General features: G+C 34.0%; 1 protein-coding gene across 2 annotated transcripts in view; it reads left to right on the forward strand.

Moving 5' to 3' along the window:
* Window positions 1-23,524, forward strand: part of LOC118192181 (ornithine decarboxylase 1-like) — a 77,475-nt gene that overhangs the window by 41,211 nt on the left and 12,740 nt on the right. Inside the window, exons 1-5 of one of the 2 annotated variants that reach the window (XM_035363086.2) lie at window positions 3,461-3,621; window positions 13,378-13,460; window positions 18,629-18,725; window positions 18,914-18,990; window positions 22,055-22,227. In XM_035363086.2, coding sequence (XP_035218977.2) covers window positions 3,606-3,621; window positions 13,378-13,460; window positions 18,629-18,725; window positions 18,914-18,990; window positions 22,055-22,227 — 446 coding nt within the window. In that variant the 5' untranslated portion in view covers window positions 3,461-3,605. Of the gene's footprint in view, window positions 1-3,460; window positions 3,622-13,377; window positions 13,461-18,628; window positions 18,726-18,913; window positions 18,991-22,054; window positions 22,228-23,524 lie in introns of those variants that run through there. The other variant, XM_085819897.1, reaches the window with a different exon arrangement.

Here is a 23,524-nt window from a genome sequence, read left to right on the forward strand (position 1 = left end):
AAGCCGTGTATCATAGGTTAGGCTATTTGTATAGGAAACAGCATACGAAGGCTTAGGGGAGGAATGCCTTCGTGAAGCATTTTTGAGAAAACTTGGCTCGTAAAGACGCTATATATATTGGACACCTGCAATGCAATTAGCATGAGTTCGAACTCGGGTCTAATTACCGGTAAAGTACCATTCTTAAAAATGGCCCACGAGTGGCCGAGCGTTAAAATCGTTGAATACTGGTAGTTTGGTTCGGAGTTCGAATCATGCCAAACGGTTTGACTGCATGGGATTTTTCCTGGTTTTCCTCGTGTGCAACGTGTATACAAGTTAGTTCTCCTTAGAAAGTCCTTCACGAAGGCATCCCCTATTTAGGCAAATAGTGGCAGTGCTTTGCCCTAATCAAATGAACAAAACGAAAAACTATTCCTAAAAAGATATCACACTGAAAAAAGAATAAAATCAGTTTTCAGAAGAAGGGAGGAAATGCTTTCATTGAGCACGTTCTAAAGGAAACTGTTGCTCAGTTCTACATATGAAATTGATACCTCGAAAACCAAGCCAGCCGTTCGCTTGGGATCGAGTTTCAGGTAGAACTTTTAGTTTTTAGTGGTCTTAATCTCTTGGCCACTGGCGGAACTGAATCTTGAAATACTTAGAAAGTATTTTCCTCGCCTTCTTAGCATGCCTTCGTGCTGTAGTGGTCAGCACACTCGCCGCGTATTCGAGAGGTCCGAGATCCGAGTCCCGGCGAGGGTATTGCTCATTGTTCATCTCTCCTGCTTTCAAAAAATACTTAATGTCTCTACAAGTTAAACATACTTAGCATTATTTAAATATATTTTGAATTTAATTTACTAATAATCAGATAACTAGGCTAAAGAAATGTACTGAGGAATTTTGGTAATGAATTGCTTGTATATAATTTCAAAGTAATATAATATTAAACATATTATCATTCCCGAAGAATCGAACTGAAGATGTTTAAGATGGATGATTATCTTATGCAGATAAAATAGGTCAAACATAAGGATAGATTACTGCAAACTTCAATAACAGATACGACAGCAATAGCTTTTTTTGAAGGTCACCTCTGGGTTTATAGAATTCAGTGATTTATTTTTCCATGTGGTGTGGGTCTTTACAATTGTAACTTTATTGATTAATTTTCAAAGAGTGTTTTAATGCTGCCTTTGATAAGATAGTTTGTTTTATAGGACCTGCTTTTAACACAAATTATAACAGAAAACAATTTCCTATACCTCCCCCGATATGTCAGATTTCTCTCTCATTTCTTGCTTTATTTATTCTAATTTTGCTTTATGTTTTACTCTAGTTGTATTTTGTTTAGTTTTTATTTCCTACTCTTTGCTGTATTCTTCGTATTGGTTATATTGGATATTCATCCCTGTTTCTTAAAAAAAAAAAAAAGTATATTTTCAAACAACGATAACATTTGTTGAGACACCCATGTTATGTTAATACATTTGATTTTTCACCTGCTAATGCAAGACAGAAAATATTTACAATTTTTAAACGTGAATCCCTTTTAAAAATTTGTTTAAAAAATAAAAACAAATATTAAAATTATAAGTATATTTATGTTTTGAATAATTTTTAAAGGAAATTCATTAAAGAAAATTTAAAAATTAATTAAAAAGAAAACCGATAAATTTTTAAAGAAAATTGATTTAAAAAATTTAATTGAAAAAATCTAATATAAAAATATTTTTGATACTCCCATACTTTGGTAGTACATTTGCTTTTCCTAATTGCCAGAAACAATGTAAATAAATATTGTTCTTCAGGAAGGAATGTAATAAAAAATATTTTCGAGTGTAATCTCCACAAAAGTATTTTTTCTTCCTTGTATTAATTTCTTAATTATGTATATATTATTATTTACCTGCTCCGTCCTTGTGCACTACACGGAAGGGAGGGGTGGCTTCGTGGAGGACTTTGCCGCTGACGGGCTTTCTTAATGATAAGCGCGTGCTTTTGAAACAATGTAACAGTAAAATCTCTTTTACTTAATTAGCTGTAAAGTAACTAGTATAAAGGAGCCGCTGAATATAACTGTTTCCTGCTCATTTTGAGGGAAACATTTTTAAACTGCCTAGATATATGTTTAAATTTAAAATTTGATATATAAAGCAATTCATTACCAATTCTATCATTTCTTACATGCTTTATGGCCAATAACCAACTGGTTAAGACCGCTGAGTATTGGTAGTTCGACCTGGTTTAAGTTCGATCCCATGCAAACGAGGAAGCTGTATGTCGGTTTTCGTGCTTTTCGTCATGCGTAACATGAACACGAGCCAGTTTGTTTTATTTTCTAGAATTATCCGGATAAAGATATCCCGGTTTCAATAGTTATTATTCTGGGGTTTCCGTAGAATAAGTGCGAGATATCGAACTCAAGAAACGAATGACCTGTTTAATTTCGGACTTGGAAATCTGCTATGAAATTTTTTTAAAGAAGAGTAGTGTGATCTGGCGTTAAACTGCATTATGATAAAGTTTACTAGGGCTATCTGCCTAAAGGATGCCTTTGTAAAGGACTTTCTAAGGTAAACTGGCTCATATTCATGTAACACATGGAGAAGTTTACGAGAACTCGCATGCAGCCAGCTCCATCGCCGGTCGGGAACTAGGGTCGAACTAGCAGTGTTTAACTGTTTTACCCATCAGCTGGTGATCACGATAAAATGTGCGGATGTTGCATTGTGTGTACGGTAGTTAAAAATCTAGATTCCAAAATCATAGAAACTGATAAGTCGAACGTAATTCCAGTTCAAAGAATGTAGTGTTAGCGTAATGTGAATATCGTTTACAGAAATGGAATGGAGTCTAGAAATAGTTTATGCATGAAAAACGCAAAATTTCAGTATTTTATGAAATAATTGTTTTAATTTCTTTTTCTTGAACTTAAGAGAGTTTTATGAAACAATCTTCGAGCTAAAGAATAGCATAAGATTTAAAACGCTTTTCAGATCCAGAAAATGCACAGAACCACGCTGTGTGTGTTCCGACACTTTCGATTAAATCTATAAGAGTCATTTAAGTGTCATTTTGAAGTACCTTAATTTATACATTTCGTCATCCATTCAGCTGGTCTCATGACGTCATCACCCCGTGCAGTCTTATCTTTTAGCCCTTTGTTTCTAACGTCGTGGCGTGATGCGAAGGTTTTAATATTCCAGAAAAACAGTTCAGAATTCAAGTTTGATGCTTGTTTCGCATAATCTTTACAGCCTTGAAGAAATTTCCGCGGCTGTGGTGGAAAAGGGGGTCTTTCGTCAGAGTTATCTGCCCAGGATTTTGAACTGGACAACGGCAGGGGGAAGGGAGGACACTTTTTTGCAATATGCCATTATTTAGGTGTTTATGCCTTTCACATGTTTCGAAATCACAATAGGCTTTACTCTTTTTTATTGGAACCCAGATAGATTAGAGAAGGGAATAAATTCAGATATGTTCCGCTTAGCAGATACATAGCGCCTTAGTGTTTAAAAGTATTAGAAACGGTAACGAGATTCCGTTACGGACAAACCTTGTTTGGTGGTTCCTTTTCTCAGCTTGTTGCAGTTCCGACTGCCTGACAGAACATCGTCATGAGCACTGCTGTGTGTAAGTAAATCAAATATTTCATTTAGACTTTAATTCTCTGTTTTGAGTCACTTGATTTATGTATTCGGATGGCGAATATTTTCTAATATTGCCGGGAATTTTAATGTTCTGTTATGTTAAAAATTTCCAAATGAACGTTCCGATTAGAGGACTTGAATATTTTTAATTCTTTAACACTGACTGCCATGTGACCCGTATTCGGGTGACTGCAAAAACTCTGATCAAGTTGATCTGAACCTCGAACTGAACTACCAGTGTTCAGGGACTTTACTTCTCGGACACTGGTGGGCCCTATTGTGGAATGAGGTAAACGAAACTTATTGTTACAGACAGCTAAATTCATTCTGCTTACTAAACTGAACTGTGCTTTCGTCGTCATCAACATTTCTTTCTTCCTAAACAACCAAGTATTGTAAAATATGATTGGTAAGCATCTACATCGCATTTATTACCGCTGCATTTATCAGTATTCGAATCAGAATATGAAAATGTAATTTTGTTCATAATTATCTTTCTTGAAAACCTCCAAAGTTCCTCATTGCTGTTATTCAAAATGTTTGTAAGGCTCGTAACAGGTTTCTTCATCACTGCTATATGATTCACTGAAAAATTACTCTTCCTTTTTTCTTTCAGACATTGCAAAATATTGGGCCAATAAATTTAAAAGAAAAAAAAATCTCAACGATTTGTTACTACAGAATAAATATTGGGAAAAGAAGAAATAATTTTCGAATCTCACCCCCTTTCTTAGATACTTCTCCGTGGCCTAAAGTAGATTTCCTTACAAATTCGCGAGACTCGTTAAAGGTCAATGGTTATATTTCATAAAAAAGTCAATGGTTATATTTCATACGGCATTCGTATTAAGTTTAGCTATCTTACAAATTTATGAATTTATTTTATTATATATTATTATTGATATTATGACATGCCTATATTTATTTTGCCTAATGTAGGTCTTTGAAGGTGTAACTCAAAGATATGGAGTTTAAGTATCCCTAACTGATAGCACACATTACTTCGTAACACATATGCTGAAATTATTTATTTTTCCTTTAACGAACATACTTTGCATGCCAAAAAGTTCATGTGTTTTACAAAAATTCACAAATATTGTAGTTGTATATTCGCTGGCTAGTGTTTATTTTTTGCAAAAACAGCTTCTGTGCCTGCTAAAGGTGTAATTATCTTAGGCTGAACACTCTAGCTTGATATATTGATCGGAGCTTAAGTTAATCTTTAATTTTTCTAGGACCATAAAAGAATATGGTTCTTTATGTGACATTAATGATAATTTTAATTATCTTATATTATTATGATATTATTCTATTTTATCAAATGTTATTAGGAATATTATGCCATGGAAAATTTTATTGACATATCGTACATTTTAAAGGTGTAATTTTAGATGGTTAACATAAGATACCACCACCCATACAATGTATTATTCTGTGTGTGTGTGTGATTATGGCAAAGCCTCGAGGGCTATCTGCCTAAGGGGAGGGATGCCTTCGTGGAGGACTTTCTAAGGGTAACTGGCTCGTATACACGTTACACATGGGGAAAACCACGAAAGCGCCCATGCAGCCAGCCCGTTTGCGGGATTCGAACCTCGGACCGAACTACCAGTGTTCAGCGACTTTACCGCTCGGCCGCTGGTGTGCTCAATGTATTATTCTACCTGAGAGCTTATCCCGGCGAACAGGCTAGATACATGGGCATTTTCGTAGGTTTCTCCCCGTGTGTATCGTGTATACGAGCCAGTTTTCCTTAGATAATCCTCACGAAGGCATTCCATCCCTTACGCAGATAGCCCTAGTGGGATACAACTAAAGCAAGTCAAAGCTGAGGACTCCTTACTTCGAACCATCTCAAGGTATTCATCATTCGAATCCATTTTCAGTGATGTAATATTAAGAAGTTGTTTTTAATAGCTAATTTTTTTTGCTGATATTTAAAAAAATTATTTTTCAAGCAATAGAAATATGAAATTCTTAGATTTACAAGAGAGCTGAAGCCATTACCTCTCCTATTATAGCTGCCATTTCAACCTAAACCTGATTAATACAGCGATTCAAAAATACTTCTTCAGTCTTGTGCCTCAGCAATATTGTTGTTTACTTAACATCTTAATTAACCTAAGAAGGAAACATTCGATGGTTTTTTTTTTTTTTTTTTTTTTTTTTTTTTTTGCAATCGAATCAAACTAAAATTAGAATTATAATCTTGTGTAAATTTAACTAATTATTTGTGTTTTTATTCCAGCACTAGAATCAGGTCCTACAGTCGTAGTTTACATGATGCTTTATCCTTTAATAATTATTAACAATTCAAACATATTTATTATTCCGTCCTCAGTTAAATACAATAGGTTTAGCTTGACGTGATTATATTTGTCCATAGAATTGATAGAATTAACCGAATGATAACATTAAACGATGAGAAAAAATATTCTTCAATCTAGCAATGGAATTTACTGTAAATAAAACTAGAAACATATAAATGCGCAGTTTCACAACATTTTAATTTAGAAAAGGGAAAAGTTTATTTATGAAATATTCATAATGTTTCTGGAAATTATTTAACCGATGATGTTTTTACTCGGAGGACATCTGTTACAGAAAGAGATGTCAATGTACAATTTAAAATTAGGCCCAAATGTAGCCTCAGTTTGGCGCATAGTATATTTTCAAGGAAAACAAATTCTAATATGCAGAATATTTTTTATGCCGAAGAAGAGGGACCTGTGTCTGATCGCCCTAAAAGTTGGTACATTTAATAAAAATCGACTTCAAACCAAGGTTGCCTTTTTGCCTATTTTTAAGTAGTTGGCTAAAATCGTAACCAAGCTATTTGGCGACTCAGTCTTTTCTTGGCGATATTTCTCTGTCACTTGACAATTTTTGTAATCTATTTTGGCTTGATTTGGCGACTTGGCAACAATTTTAAAAAATTTATTCTCTAATAGTGTAATCATATTTTCGGAAATGTTGATCCAAATAAGCGATGTATTTTCCATACAAACGAGAGGAATTTCGGCCATTCGGTTACGATATCGAATAATATTAACTGCGATCACATAAGCGGCGTCTTTTTTTTTTTTTTTTTTTTTTAATTCCTTAAAAAATGCGATAGTGTTGTAGATTATGCGTGCTTTGAAAGTGAACATTATTCCCACAAAGAATAGGAAACACAAGTAATATAAAAGAATTTTTTTTAAAGTCAATTAATTCCCACTTAGGTCAACAAAGAAAAATCTTATTTTAGTTATTTTTTATTAACATTACTAAAATATTTTCGTTTCTAATTTAGGAAGCTGATGGTGATCTATAATTTCTCATTCTATCCATTTCTTGTAAGGCTTCATTATTGCAAGAAACTTTTCCAGTGAGTTTCGAGCAGTCCAGTTCTTTAATTAATATTCCATCTAATGATTTCGCACGTCTCAAGGCGATATATCCGACTCAAGGAATTAAAGTGAAAAAAACTGAAAAACATTAAAGTGAAAAAAGTGTGAAAAAAACTGTATTAATATCAAGTGTCATCTACTCCAAGTTTGAAAAAATGTATTTGAACTTGAGTGGATGAATAAAAATTATTTTATTAACGAATGAAAATTTGAACAAGATATAGGGAGAGTGTGAGCTAATAAATAGTAGGAATTTAAATGTAGAAAGTGTTTTGCTGTTGTTGCTGAAAAGCTTTTTTCCCTTTCGGATATACATTACTGGGTGTGCCTCTTTCAGCTACACATGCGGCTCATTTTCTTAGTCCATTCTATTTGCGAAGCAACTTCTCAAGGTAAATTTTACGATATCAAGAGTGTTATACCAACTTCACGGTCAGATTGTTTCACGGTCATTGAGCTTAAAGTACTGAAAGCAGTTTTTCGTAATCCTCGTGTCAATGCTATCGTTTCGCCTTTTCTTCCTCGCTGGATACTTGAGTGTTTAATGAAGGTGAGTTCATGAATTTCCCGATTATTTATTAAACTGTTACGTACAAACGGGTTAGCAATGCACATAGAACTGATAATAGCTTAATAAAATTTATTTTCCCAAAAGAAACACGTGACAGTTCTGGAACTTTCCACAGAAGTATTGTGCACAATCAGTAGTCACCCCTTCAAATTACAAAGAACGTTAAACACAACGCAACGCAAAACGCATCTAAAAAGCGAAGTTCGCAGGGAGATCTCTCAATACTCCGAAGATAACGTTTAACTAAAAACTGAGAATTGGTGCTCTCTCCTGTCTTATATAATTTTTCCCCTGGCCCCGAGAAATTTCTAGAACCTTCGACCTCTGGATATTGCTGGAGGGTATACACAATTACAGTTACATACGGCTGGATATAGTTACTTAGTGATAGAACCAGTTATAGTAACAAAGGGACCGCAGTTGTCGCCAAATTTGCTACGTTTGACGACATTTTCAAATTTCTCGCCAAATTTGGTAATAAAATTATCAGCTTGGCGTCTAGCGAGATAGCTATTTACCTTAAATATTAAAAGAACCTGCCCCTGTAATCTTGTCTTTCAGGCCAGGCTTTGCCGTTCTGAGGCTTTTCGTGTTACATTATGCAAGAGATATTATAATTTAAATAAAAAAGGACTAAAATTATTTACATATACACGAAATTCGCAACAATATCTATATTGTCTTTTATCAAGCTGAGTTTATGAACTTTTTCGATATAATGCGAGTTGTTGTTTCTCCATTATATTGGATCATTAACAAGATCAAGAATGCATGAGAAATGTCTTTTAGATCATGTTGGTATGTTTGTTGGCATGATATGAAAGCTTTTTGATTAAATAAAATGTGTTCAAAATATTTAAAAAATTTCTACTAATATTTAAAATATTCAGCATTGGAATTATTTAAAAATAATAATAAATTTCAGAGCAGGCGCAGAGATATTATTTATTTATTTATTCACGTTTTCATTTTGTTAATTAATTTATTTATTTTAAGCAAATGACTATAAATATTTAATTCAGGTCTTGAGTAAACATCATGTCCTGTATGTCATATTATCAGCTGTTCGTTATACGCTTCATTTTCTTTATGAAAAGTAGTTCAATTTTTCTAAAATTGCGAATAATCCTCACTGATTTTCTTGGTTTATTTTAATTATGGTAAAACACTCAAGGATTACCTGCCTAACAGGAAGGATGCTTTTGTAGAGGATTTTCTAAGAGAAACTGGCTTGTATACATATTACATATGCGGAGCGCCACGAAAGTGACCATGTAGCCAGCCCGTTTCCCTGGAATGAAATCCAGCTCAGAACTACCAGTGTTCAGCGGTTTTACCGTTTGACTGCTGGCGGGCTTTCCTCGTTGGATCTTTCCTATTAGAAGACAGCATGAGCTAAGCAAGTTTCTGCAGAACGGAATATATTTGCCAACACTGTCTTTTACTACCCTTAAATTAAATATATTCTCATCTCTTATAAGTCTTCTTCGTTTTCAAAGGGAGTATTGTCCCAAAAAAGATTCTTTAATATCTTTCTATTTTAATACTTCATTTATCTAAAAAGCTAATATAAGAGATACATTTCTTATGTTTCAGAGTCCGTTAGAATTCTAGCGGTAGAATCGCTGAGCACTGTTAGTTTAACCCGTGTTCAAATCTCATCGAATGGGCTGGCTGCACAAAAGCTTTCCTAGTTTTTCCCCATGTTTAACGTGCATACCAGCCAGTTTACCTTAAATCCTTCATAAAGGCATACGTCCCTAGTGTCAGATAACCTCCGAGTGCCTTTGTCTTAATCATTCACATTGAACCATTCAGCCATGAAAGTTGTATTTTCAAAAAATATATTTTTAACCTCTTTTTTTAATCGTACACTTGCAAAGCGCTTGTGTTAGAACTATAAATAATATTTCTAACGATCGACCTCTTTTTCGCGTTCATTTTGTTTGCGGTTTGTGATCAATCAACTTTGTTTTACAAAATTTCAAAATTATATTATGAATAAATCTATTTACTTGCATAAAGCAATTTCCTGACAGACTTTTGACAATCACAATAAAGAGAATGCTACACGATTTAGAAAACAACAGTTTGTTACTAGAATATCAACAAGTACATAAACAGCCTAAAGTTGAAAGCAAATATCTCCTATTAGGTAGCTGAACCGTAAAGATGTTCCTACGAACAGTGGAGCATTAAAAACTCACATTTCATATTCCGATTTTAAAGGCGTGTCTAATTGGATTCGCGCTTCACTTGGAATATGTATTTTTAATGTTTTAAGAAGATAAATAGTCACATATTAGTGTCAGAATATTTATATTATAACATTAAAGTTACCTTTCATTCACGGATCGCATGCTCTGCAGCTTTCTTGACATAATCTCTACCTCCATATTTGTTTTACTTAATGTGTAATTTGAATGAAGTATGAATGTCTTAATACGATTTATTGCTACGTTTTGCTGACAGAATAAGGGAATCGTGATAGTAAGATTAGCTGTTAAACTTTGACAGTATGGCAGTAGCTCTGACATATCGTAATCTCTAATAATTCATTTGTTTTTGTCTTTAATTCTTTAAATGATTCTAAGCGATTTCACAAAAATAAAGAAATACTTAAAACAGAATACAAAATAACAACATTATGTTTTGATCAACATGCGATTTCATATTTTATTGCAGAAATCCTGGAGTGCTGTAAAAAATTCGATACAATTTTCGTATTTCTTGTTTACAACTCTGCGTGATATAGAGAAGAACTGTGCATTTTATAGATGAATACGTCCATCCAAACACGATTGAAAGTCTTGGATATATCAAGGAACAGTCCTTCCGGTATTCCTTTTGGCTGCTCTTGGAGAATTTTTAAGGGAATGCATGTGGTTTCAGTATCCATCTTACGCGCATTTCATTACAGGAATCTGCTATGAACATCTTCGTAAAGAGGGGACGGTTTTGTTCTCTGTTTCTATCGCTCTGCTGTCAAAATATCTTCCACTGAACTTCGAACAAGTAGAATGGGAAGACAGTAATTCATTATAAGCAAATGATAATGAATTGCATTTAGTGGATTAGGACAAACCACACTTACACTACCTCCCTAAAGGCCAGTTTACATCTGTTCGAGCAGCTCGTAACGAATCGCTTGTCCGGGCGTCTCGAACTGAGGAAACGGACCTGGACTCTGATACGTAGATTATTTACAGCAATCAAAGTGGACTGACAACTAAGTTAATTAAATTATTAGTTGTAAATAATTAGTTGATGACATTAAATTTAGCTTTTATTCACTGATCGCATGCACTGCAGCTTTCTTGACATAATCTCTACCTCCATATTTGTTTTACTTAATGTGTAATGTGCATTAAGTATGCTTGTCTTAATACGATTCATTGCTACGTATTGCTGACAGAATAAGTAAATCGTGATATTACGATTAGTTGTTAAGCTTTGACAGTATGGCAGTAGCTTCGACATATCCTAATCTCCTAATTATTCATTGGTTTTTACCTTTAATTCTTTAAATGGTTCTAAGCTATTTCACAAAAATAAAGAAATACTTGAAATGAAAACAGAATACAAAATAACAACATTATGTTTTGCTCAGCATGCGATTTCATATTTTATTGCAGAAATCGTAGAGTGCTGTAAGAAATTCCATACGGTTTTTGTATTTCCTGTTTACAACGCCACTCGTATACAAAGGCTTCGGTTTGATTTATTTGTTTACAGCAAAGCATGGGAGAACTATACGCCTAAGAGGAGGGTTGCCTTTTCGGAGGAATTTCTAAGGGAAACTGGCTGGTAAACCCGCTACACTCGGAGAAAACCACGAAAATGTCCATGCAGCCAACCCGTTCGAAAGGATTCGAAACTTGTATTGAACTACCATTCGTCAGTGACTTTACTGCTCGGCCGCCAATGACTAAACAATACAAACACTTGCTTCCTAATAATTTCATGTAAATAACGCCCACTCCATTCATATGTTAATTTTATTAAAATAACTGTAGACAAACGAGATCACGTGGCCCACCAGTGGCTGTGGCTGAGCAGTGAAGTTCCTCAATACTGGTAGCTCTCTCCGAGGTTCGAGTCCCGCTGGCTGCATGAAGTTTTCGTGTTTTCCCTATGTGTAGCTTGTTAATACGAACCAGTTTTCATTAGAAGTCCTCCACGAAGGCATCCCTCCCTTCCGCGTAGTGACTTAGGTCGGAACAAAATAATAAACGTGATCACATTAAGCGGCGACCACTGTATTCTTGAACTGTCATAGCAACATAATATTCATTTCTTCAGTACTTGCTTTTCCATCGGAAATATGCACTTGGAATATGTATTTTTAGTGTCTTAAGAGGATACATTGTTACATATTAGTGTTAGAATATTTATATTAATACATTAAAGTTACCTTTTATTCACAGATCGCATGCTCTGCAGCTTTCTTGACATAATCTCTACCTTCATATTTGTTTTACTTAAGTGTAATTTGCATGAAGTATGAATGTCTTAATACGATTTATTGCTACGTATTGCTGACAGAATACGTGAATCGTGATAGTAAGATTTATTGGGATTGTCAAAAGTCTATCAGGAAATTTCTGAATGCAAGTAAATAGATTTATTCATAATATAATTTCGAAATTTTGTGAAACAAAGTTGATTGATCACAAACCGCAAACAAAATGAACGCGAAAAAGAGGTCCCAGCTACAAAATTTGAAACGAGAACTTGCTTTACTCCTTCTGCTAATTAGATATGATTATTGTTTGGATTTTTTAAGTATGGCGAAGCACGCAAGGGCTGTCTGCCGAAGGGAAGGCATACTTTCGTGGAGGATTTTCTAAGGGAAACTGGATAGTTTACACGTTATGCATGGGAAAACCACGAGAACGCTTATGAAGCCGACCAGTCGCTGATGGTCTGTGGTTATTGTATAATCATGGTATATTTGTAATATATGAAAATATTTGTAAGCTCTACTTATTGATTTAAATATATTACTTCAGTCAAATGGGTGAAGAATTTCATTCTGACTTAAGCAAAAAAGCGAAAATGGGCTTACGATTGCTATGTGTTTATATGCAATATACGAAATATACATAAATAAATTCTTTTTAGTCCAAAGGGATTTCAGTCCCGAAGGACTATTGCTTTCGTTTTGGCATTTTGCGTCGGACTCATAAACGTCGGTTCACTTTTCAAACTGTTGCCACAAAATGTTAGAGTCCTGCATTATATTTGAAGAAATTAAATAATGAAAAATCTGCATAAATGATTGTCTATTTCATTTTTATCATTGTGATAAAACAATGGTACATAGAGCCATCGAATTTTGAATGACGAAATCCTACTGCGAATATGGGCATCTGAAATCCCAAATTTGGAATTTGTTTTATTATAGATTTTATATTTTGTAAAACTTTAACGAATTTTTGATTTACAAACTCAATGCTTTAAAAGCGAGAAATGGCAACGTTATATAGAAAAAAAATACTTTTATCTCCAGCTCGCGAGACTGTGTATATCGGAAATTCTAAAGATATGCTTAATTTAACATTATTTTGCGATATTGCTCTTGAACTGAATTTTATGGTTTAAGTGCAAAGAACATGATATTTAATAAATAAAGGTAACACTCAAAACGTTAAAAAAACGCCCCTTTGGACGTAATTTAAAATCTGAACATTTCAGATTTTTTTTTTTATTTTATTTTATTTATTTATTAATTTTTTTTTTTTTATTTTATTTATTTATTTATTTATTTTTTTAGGGAATCCACGTTTTGAAAGAAGAATGTCCGAAGTTAAAGCACAGGCTATTAATGATGTCATCAGAAGTTGCATTAACAAAATGGTAAGATTTTGTTCCTTAATTACTTTCTTCTGGCTGAAATATGTATTGATTTGCTCTGCAATTTAATTGTACATTTCCTCTCTTTACAATTAAAAAAATAAATATAATGCTCCACCAAGAAACCATTAAGACAGCTGAATGCTGGTAGTTCGCTTTGGTTTCCTTTAGATGCCAAGCGAACGGGCTAGCTGCATGGCTAGCTGCATGTGTTGCGTGGATCGGACATCAGACATCGCTGATGGTTTTTGAGGCATCAACCGCTAGATGTGTTTACCTCTAGGTTGGCGTTGTTCTCTGAGACTTTTGGCTGGAAATAGAAGAATAAGCGCTTTTGCACGACTTAGATTGTTATCTAAGCAAAACAAACATGAAAATGTTATTTACTATATGGAAAATGCATAATAAAGTTGAAACTTAATAAACATAAATAAAGTAAATTATATGTCAAGAAATTGTATTCTTTCGATGAGGACTTGAAAATTGTTTGCCAAGTTTAAATGCGCTAATACTAGAATAATGAAAATGCGTTGAGAGTAATAATACGGTTTAAAGTAAGGTACACGAACTGTAGCGTGGATAGGAGCCAGTTTTCTTTAAAATGTCCACCACGAAGGTATCCCTCTTTTTAGGCAGATCGCTCCCATGGCTTTGCAGGACTCGGATAACCTAACTAAAAGAAATCTGATGTGGACATACCATGCCTTCTTTGTATGGCCTTTTAAATTATACACATTTTATACTGCATTTCCTCGAAACTTGAAACTTATTTTCTTTAAACATAACTCCTTTAAACTTAAGCATTTTCCTTTAAACTTATTGCCTCAAATTTCATTAGAGAAATATTTCTCACTCAATTAATTCAGTTCTTCGCGTCAAAAAAAAAAAAAAAAAAAAAAAAAAAAAAAAACATAAAAGCTCAAAATACCTTAATTAAAAATTGTAAAAGGCAAAAAAACATAAAACATCAAATAAAGTTAAAACATATTAAAAATCAACAATTTCTAAAATTAAAATTAAGAGTTTCTACGCAAAAACAAGCAGTTCGGCCAGCGGGCAAAAAGGCAGATTTTTCTATGCACAAAACTGAAAGTTTACTTTTGAACGCACTCGGCAAAAATATACTGAAGGTGCAGAACTGACTTAATTCACTATTCTAGTGAGGTTAAAATGTAAACAAAAAAACCGTTCGTTAGGTTTAACTCTCCACTTAAACTTTTAAATTGAACGTAATTCTACAACAATTGCAAGCAGGTTAACTAAAGACATAAAAACCTTAACTGGAATAAAAAACACACAATTCAATATAGTAGATATATGATTGATGACGCTGATTGCAACAAAAAAGGGAGATGCACAACTGCATGCTATATCAGTTCCACATGCAAAATTTCTAATGTCTACGGCTACTTGTTCTTGAGTTATGCGAGATACATACATACGTGATTACAAACGTACAAACGTCAAGAAAAAAAATCTCTTCTGAATCCACTGTAAAGCCAATTTACAATTCTTTTTGGCAAAAATATTCCTTTATTCTGTCTGTATGTACAGATGTCACGCAAAAACATCATTTAAAAGGTTTCAAGAGTAGCTGATATTTTCCTTGAAATATGATTTCCGAACTTTTTCGCGATTACAATGCTTTCTTTACTTCGTATAAGCTTTCAGATTTTAGATTACTTTACATGTGTGTGTGTGTGTGTGTGATTATGGCAAAGCCTCGAGGGCTATCTGCCTAAGAGGGAGGGATTCCTTCGTGGAGGACTTTCTAAGGGAAACTGGCTCGTATACACGTTACACATGGGGAAAACCACGAAAACGCCCATACAGCCAGCCCGTTCGCGGGATTCAAACCTCGGACCGAACTACCAGTGTTCAGCGACTTTACCGCTCGGCCGCTGGTGGGCTCAGATTACTTTACAAAGCGCGGTTTTTTTTCCATGTACCCCACAGACACGGTTCCAGAGTAATTCGGCTAACGTCGTTTTTGCTAAAAGTATTTAAAAACAGCATATCTTTCTATGTTATTTCCGAAAGACAATTCAACGCGCTGGAGACAAAAATACTTTTTCCGTACATTGTGTTGCCCTTGCTTGCTTTGAAATCGTAGAGTATGTTGATCCATAATTCGTTAAAGTTTAAAAAATGTGAAATAGATAATAAAACAAATAAGAAATTCAAGATTCTGGATTCCAGGTGTCCATATTCGGGTGGAGGACTATGTTATACAGAATTTGATGATCCTGGTATCTTTGTTTTTCACAATGCGAAAAACATACATACATTCGTGCAGATTCTTCATTACATAATTTCTTTATTTATGAATTAACAAACTAAACTCTTTAAAAGGAATTCACACAATTAATAAGGGTAATTTTTTTAAACTTTTTAATCAGATTGATTTAAATAAAAACGAATTTATTTGGTGGCAACAATTTGAAAAGTGATACAGCCGTTTGTAGCGATTCGACGCAAAATGCCGTTTCAAGACTAATAGCCCTTCCGGGCTAATGCTACTTGGGGCTTTAAAAAAAAAAAAAAAAAAAAAAAAAAAAAAAAGAAAAATTTTTAAAAAATCTAAAAGGTTTCAGATTTTAAATAATCAGATTAAATTTATAATAGAACAAAATCCAAATTTCAAATTTATGCTTCCACATGCCCATATTCGCAATAGGATTACGTCATTCAAAATTCGACGGCTCTATGTACCGTTGTTTTATCACAGTGTGAGAAATATATATGCATTTATGCAGCTTTTTTATTATTTAATTTCTTCAAATATAATGCAGGACTCTAACATTTGGTGGCAACAGTTTGAAAAGTGAAACGGGCATTTATAGTGAACCAACGCAAAATCGCAAAACGAAGATAATAGTCCTTCAGGGACAAAACCCCTTTGGATTAAAAAAAAAAATCTATTGGCTCTTGTAACTAACTTCTAGAAAATAGTATTTAAATTGGAGAGAATAAATAGGAAAGCGTTATTTAATGCATTGAAATTATCCGTCGGGACGGTGACTTGAGTCCGCCGACTTTAACTGAGTTCTGCCCCCAGTTTAGAGAGAGAGCACCCCGGGGACAGGACCGAAGGCCTTCCACCCTCTTTCCTTACCATCAACCTTTAGATAGGACTTTCGGCTCGCCTCATATTTAGTGTGCCCCTATGCCGCACAGACACTATACATTTACAAACATCCATGTCTTTCTCGGGAGTCGTACCCGAGCCCTTCATTACGGTAGTCAGATTCACTAACCACTGTCCCGTTTAGGCGATACCTTGGAAACCATTCTAAAGGAAAACGTCATCTTTTTACCTTACACATGCAAAAACCGTGAAAACACGAATAAAGCCAGCCAGTCAGAAGAGAATCAAAGTGGGTTTGAATTTTCTGCTGTCAGTGGACCTAAAACAGCTCTGAAACTGGAGGGTATATTTCTAAGTAATCAAAAATTAATTCGAAAACTTAATTCGAGAGCTAAAATGCCTGAACTGAATGAAACAACGCACTTTTTACTTACATTTTCCTCTCTACTCTTTCTATTTTGATTACGTGAAAAAAGAGATAACAGAAGCATTTATCAGAAAAGTGAACGTAAAATGTAATCCTATTCTTTTACGTTATTTCCAGATAAAAGAGAAACTTTCTGTAACATACAAACTACAAACCTATCTTAAGAACCGGAAAAGAGAATGCATTCAATTTTTCGTTGTTATCATTGGAATAATTTCAGAAGCAATCACATCTTCTTTACTTGCAACATCTAATAAAAAAATCGCTAGTATTATTACTTTAAATCAAGCGCAGGTTAATGAACTGTCGGAGTGTAATTGAAATACAAAATGAGCTTTCTGATTAGAATAAAGCGTACAAAAGATACATTATATGATGAGTTCTAGTTAGAAATAAGAGATAAATTTTAAAATTATAAAAAATAACAAACTAATTATCTGGATAATCCTAATAAAAGTGGTTTTCAGAATGAAAGGTTGTTACAATTTTACTCAACACTAGGGCGATCCAGATATGTAATTACATTATAGAGCACATCCTGTGATAGCGATGTTATGACAATCGTCTATTAAGAGAGAGCGCCATTAGAAAACTAATTCTTCAACCTGGAATACAACGTACAAAAGTACATACCGTACTCAGCGCTTTACTTCTCGATGTTTATTCGAACGCGTCCACAACCATTATCGATATTGTTACGTCGGCGTTACTGCAAGTGTTTCAATAATATTTCCTTTTAGGTTGTTTTCTGTTATAAGCAGTCGTTTATTTCTCTTCTATCTAACAGTCGACGATAGCAATGCTGAGTTAAAAATAGATCCAGCCTTAGATAAGTTATTTGAATATCGCAAAGCACATATAAGCTATCCGCCTAACAGAAAGGATGCTTTTCTGGGTGACTTTTAAGAGAAACTGAATCGTATGCCGAGCCGTTCGCCGGGATTCGAACCTAGATCGAACTACTGGTGTTCAACGACTTTACCGCTCGGAAACTTTCGGACTGTAATCTATTTATTCGGTTGCATAAATGGCTGCGCAATGATAGTATATGTCATGTTAATGCGCGTAATAACGAAGTTGTGCAGTTTTCTATCATTTCAAACGAAAAACAGGTCGCTCTATGCACACGGAGAACAACATTTCTCTCCCCCAATGTAGACAGCGATCGTTTTCGCTTCCAAACACCAGGGAGCTGCAATTAGGTATCGCGCTCAAGTTTGGTACTGAACGCAATGAACAGAGAGAGTTCTCCTTTTATATATATATCAAAGGAAAACTCTCAAAATAAAGCTGCATCTTACAATCTTGAGAACTATTGATTACTTGGGCTCGATTCCAGGTAAACGCCCTGGCTGCATGGGGGTTTCCGTGGTTTTCGCCATGAGTAACGTGTATACGAGCTTTAGAAACCCTACCCTTAGAAAGTTCTCCTCGAAGGCATCCCTTCCCTTAGGCAGAGAACCTTAGTGTGATTTGCCGTAATCAACTGAACCAAACAACTCAATTTATATTATGTATTATGTTATAGATAACTCTCTCTCACATAATCGAGATATGCTATTGTTAAAAACCTCATCCGATAACCTATTTTAACATTATTAATGTCTGTTGATTTACGTAGGAAATATTTCCGAAGCTAATTTATTTTTTTTTCAGGGAAACGATCTCCCTTTCTACGTCGCCGACTTTTCAGATGTTGTGTATAAATGCCGATATTGGAAAGCAAAGTTACCAAGAGTAGAGCCTTTTTACGGTAAAATAAAAAATGCTTCTTTTTCTATACATAAAGATTTATCAGTTATGTTTATGTAATTTTTACTACTTTCTATATTTATTTATTTTTTTTAATCCTTTTATTAAAAAATCCGTTTTCGTTCTTGCTCATATTTATTGAGGAACTGTGTAATTGTTTTATTTATTTATTTTAATTTCACGTATCAGCTGTCAAATGCAACTCTGATCCAGTGCTTCTACGCCTCATGGTTTCCCTTGGAATGCGTTTTGACTGTGCTAGTAAAGTAAGTAAAATCTTTTCATTTTAAATTTAAATGAAATTATTCATATCAATGACTAAGATATTGTACTCATCCCTCAACATTTCCTTTTCTTCCGAAGAAATACAATGATACTTCAGTATATACGTCATTAATCATTAATTCGTGCCATGTCCTTGGACCTATACCAAATGAACTTTCTTATAAGAATAGATGGGAAATTCTTTCGGATGTGTTAAAAAATAATTAATCCGTTCTTAACACGCTCGCTGCCAAGAAACATTTTCAAAAACAGTTCCATCAAGCCAACAAATTTAATTAATTAATTATAAAATAAAAATACAAAACATGTATTTATGAGAAAGATAATGAATTTAAATAAGTTTTAATTGCTTTATTAATTATACGAATTTAATCGTAATCGGGCTTTACGATGAAACATTTTATGACAGCATCGATTACGAGTGTTCTCGTAACGAGTATATTCGTAGTTGGATGCTTATAACAAATTTTGAATATATTTTACAATTATTATAACAAAGATTATCTTTACAGTTTCTATGTTATTTACTTATATTAATTACAATAAATCTCTTGAATTGCTCCAAATTGCACTGTTTTTTCCTAATCCTTAAAGTCAGATACCTCAAAGAACATGAAAATACAACGAGTTTGATCGTATGTGGCGGAGGTAAAACAAAAACATTATACGAATTAACTCGTAGCTGGTGCTTAAACACAAATTTCGGCCTACGTGATAACTCGCGTTTGGCAGTGAACGTGTTAAAAACAATTTTCTTGTTATTATTATGACACCGTTTACTAGTAATATGCAGATGCAGTGGGTGAAGTATATACTATACATAAATGAAGCACTGAATATGGTAGTGTATATAAATCTTCTTTTGCTATTCAGATTAAAATTAATTTTTTAACTTGTTCGAACGTCTCTGATGTTTGTAGGATAATCGATTCCTCTCTCGCCTTTGTTTTTCACAAACGTCAACACCATTGCAGTCGCGTTACGATATGCAGTGTAATTGTCTATTAAAAGTTTCATGTAACATTCCCTGAAACCGCTTCCGACTGTCCAGTCTTACCCCAAAAATAGTCAACTCTTTACATGAATGTGGTAAGATGACTTAGAAGAAAGCTGCAATGGATTGGCAGTGGTTCTCTGCGATATAACTTATATAAGTTTTACTGCGTAATTAGAAAGGTGAGACTCGAAGACACTTGTAGACAGACGTAGCCGAATCGAATATAATTTTTATTTATGGACACGAACTATTTAACGAAACATACTCTTCATCACACATATTCAGAAAGAAAGCCCCAATTTTTATATAAAATATCGCATTCTAGATAATGGTTTAGTTAGCACAAGACAAAGAGTACAGGGTGAAATAGTATCTTCGTTGCAGGAAAGCTGAAACTAAAGTGCACAGTTAATACAGTATGGAGACTTACCAAGAGAAGGTTTTGGTTTAGGTTAGCAAGGTTTCAGTTCTCGAAATTTTGAGTTCAGGTTCCGAATTAGCTACGTTGTCAACATTACGTAAGCCCTTAAGATGGACTGAACTAGAATGACGTCGTTCAGAGGTTCTTTAGGGAAACATCATATGGTTTCTAAATCAGTAAAGCTCAACAAAATTGTGCCTAATATAAACTTTTATTGTGTGGATGTACAAGAAGATGTATGGCATTTACCAATATTCAAAATATCATTCCTTTAATTATATACTAAGAATTCGCCAAGAACCTTTCAGTAACTATACCACATGAAGAATGATACCATGAATATTATTTCAGTTCAGTGCAGCTTCCTTTTTATATCACTGTCAAAGACGAGGAAAAGACATTACCGGAAACTTCAAGAAAGATCACCATCAGTTGTTAATTACAGGTTTCTAGAATTTTTCGTACTGATATCAAAATTACCGAGAAATCGCCAAATCTTTCGGAAGTCCGATAGCGAGTCTTTGGTTTATATTGTATTCTTCGTATGCTATTCATAATTAAAAAGTTAATCCATTCCGAATTAAAAGAGTTCACAAGTGATAAAGAGGAAAATTATTAAACACTAATTATTTAAACTGGGTTTCGATAGAAGCAAATGGGTTGGCTGCATGGGCGTAACCGGTGATTCGTGTGTAACGCGGATACAAGCTAGTTTCCCTTAGAAAGTCTTTAACGGAAGCATTCCTCCCCTCACGTAGACAACCCCAGTGTGCTTGCCCTAATAAAATAAACCAAACCAGAATTAAGAACTCTAAAAATATTATATGAATTTAAATCTGTTGAGAGAGAAGGGCAATGAATAAAAGATTTGATAAAATATATAAACGCACAATTTAAGAAATGAAGAATGAAATGAATGAATGAATAGAAATGCATGAATGATTTAAGAAGGAAAATTTTAATTAAATAAATAAAAGTGTGAAACAGTAGAAAAATGCGTAAATACGAAAATACAGACAAATAGGCAAAATTATTTGCATAAATTAAAAAATTATCCATCTTATGGAACACGAAAATCGCTTCATCGTTTAGAATAACATTATCGTCTATCCAAATTGGAAATTTACTTTGCGTGCAAAGGAGTTTCACTTTTTTCAGCATAGTTTTGTAAAGACGAAATTTAAATGCAGATGCAACATTTTCCCTCCAACATTTTTAAAACCGAGTGCAGCGCTATATTCTATGTCAGAAAACGAGGACTCTATCAAATGTCTCTGATATTCTCAGACTTTCCAACTTCTCACATAGATTTTAAAAGTACCTAACTCGATCTGAAAATGCCAAATCATGATAGCATCATATTTCGATTATACCATTTTCCATAAAGACTTAACATAAAAACAAAATGCGTTAGTTTTTTTAACCTTAACGATCGCCGATTTTTAACCATAAGAACTAGTTTAGATATAGGTAAGACTTTTACGCAGAGATGCTTTCAAAACTTCATGTTATTTCTCTAGGAAAAGAAATTATTGCGCTTAAAAGAATAATTGTAGATTAAGGGGGAGCCTAGAAATGACTTGAATGAAAAGGAATAATTAATGAATGTCTCATTTTGAATTTCCAGGGTGAAATAGATGCCGTCCTTTCCGCCGGAGCAAATTCATCTGATGTCATCTACGCCCATCCTTTCAAATCAGTTTCATTTCTCAGATACGCCGCATCCATGAACGTAGATATTATGACATTTGACAGTGAACAAGAACTCATGAAAATCAAACGTGTCTTTCCCCATGCCAGGTAATTATTTTCTTCTGTGCAATGTGTGTTCTTATGTTGAAAGCTTAAGGTTTTTTCGTTTGAGGAATATTCCTATATAGTACCATTTTTCTGGCGTTTCAAAATTAACATGCTGGAATTCGTTTTGCTTTGGGAAGCAGGTTATAAGTGTGTTTCATAACTATTGTTCTGAAATTGTTCTGCATAGAGGTCCGTAATAAGATATCAGGAAATAATGTTATGGGAATATATTATCTGAAGCGCAACCCCGACCCGCTACAGCCCTACAAAGACAGGTGACAGGTGACGGAGGACGGGGACGTCTGATGTTTAACAGAGGTAAACAGGCATATGTCCCGCGCCCTCCCCTATCTAGTGGCAGCAACTCCCAGGAGCCTCATGAGGCCACCTCGGGAGTTTATTGAAGAATTTTACGTAATTGTACATGGCCATACAGAGGCGTCTTAGGAATACATTAGTTTTGATCGATAGGCGAATGATTTGTTACATCTTGGTTTGTTAGACACTGTTAAACACTAATTACAGCATATACATACACATACAAGTACATACACTTGCACATATAAAAATACATACAAAACACTTGTAAAACACATATAAAAGCACATATATAACACATATAAAACATGTAAGCACATTATATAATAATAGAAATCAGATACTAGTTTGCACATACCTTATAAAAGTAAAACACATACTTATAATGAAACATAATTAAGCTAATATAAAGTATACACTTACACTAAAGACGCATATAGATCACATATCACACGTAAAATGCGCATATAAACATACATAAAGCATGCAGGCACACTGTAGAATATTAAATTTTGTTATTAGATGATATAGTAATTACAGATGAAACTTTACGCTGTAGAATAAATACATTATGCAGTACATTATATCAGGTACACAATACTTATTTAATTTGAATAGATATGCAGCTCTTTTTATATACATAATGCTTACAGAATTGATATACAATGTAAAAGCAGATACACTATGCTTGTAAAGCATTAGATATTAGAAATTATACTGCGCACAATTGTACAGAAAGATGCAAATTCGGTCACAAATAATTACAAACAATAATAATGTTTTAAATGAAATTGTCAAAGCAGGTATTCGAAGTTTTGGACTGCAGATGCAATACACGTTTCGCAGCGACGAAGACTCAATCAACGAACATTTGCAAGAATACCAGGTGTATCAGCAACACCACCACTTGCAGCAATAACAGGTGTATTAGGTCCACGTGTGATTCAACAAGTGTTTCACAAACGTGAAGAAATGCCTC

This window comes from Stegodyphus dumicola, chromosome 7 (assembly GCF_044657685.1).
Source record: "Stegodyphus dumicola isolate Sdum_Otavi_A_Nest chromosome 7, ASM4465768v1".
In the NCBI taxonomy this organism is placed as follows: domain Eukaryota; kingdom Metazoa; phylum Arthropoda; class Arachnida; order Araneae; family Eresidae; genus Stegodyphus; species Stegodyphus dumicola.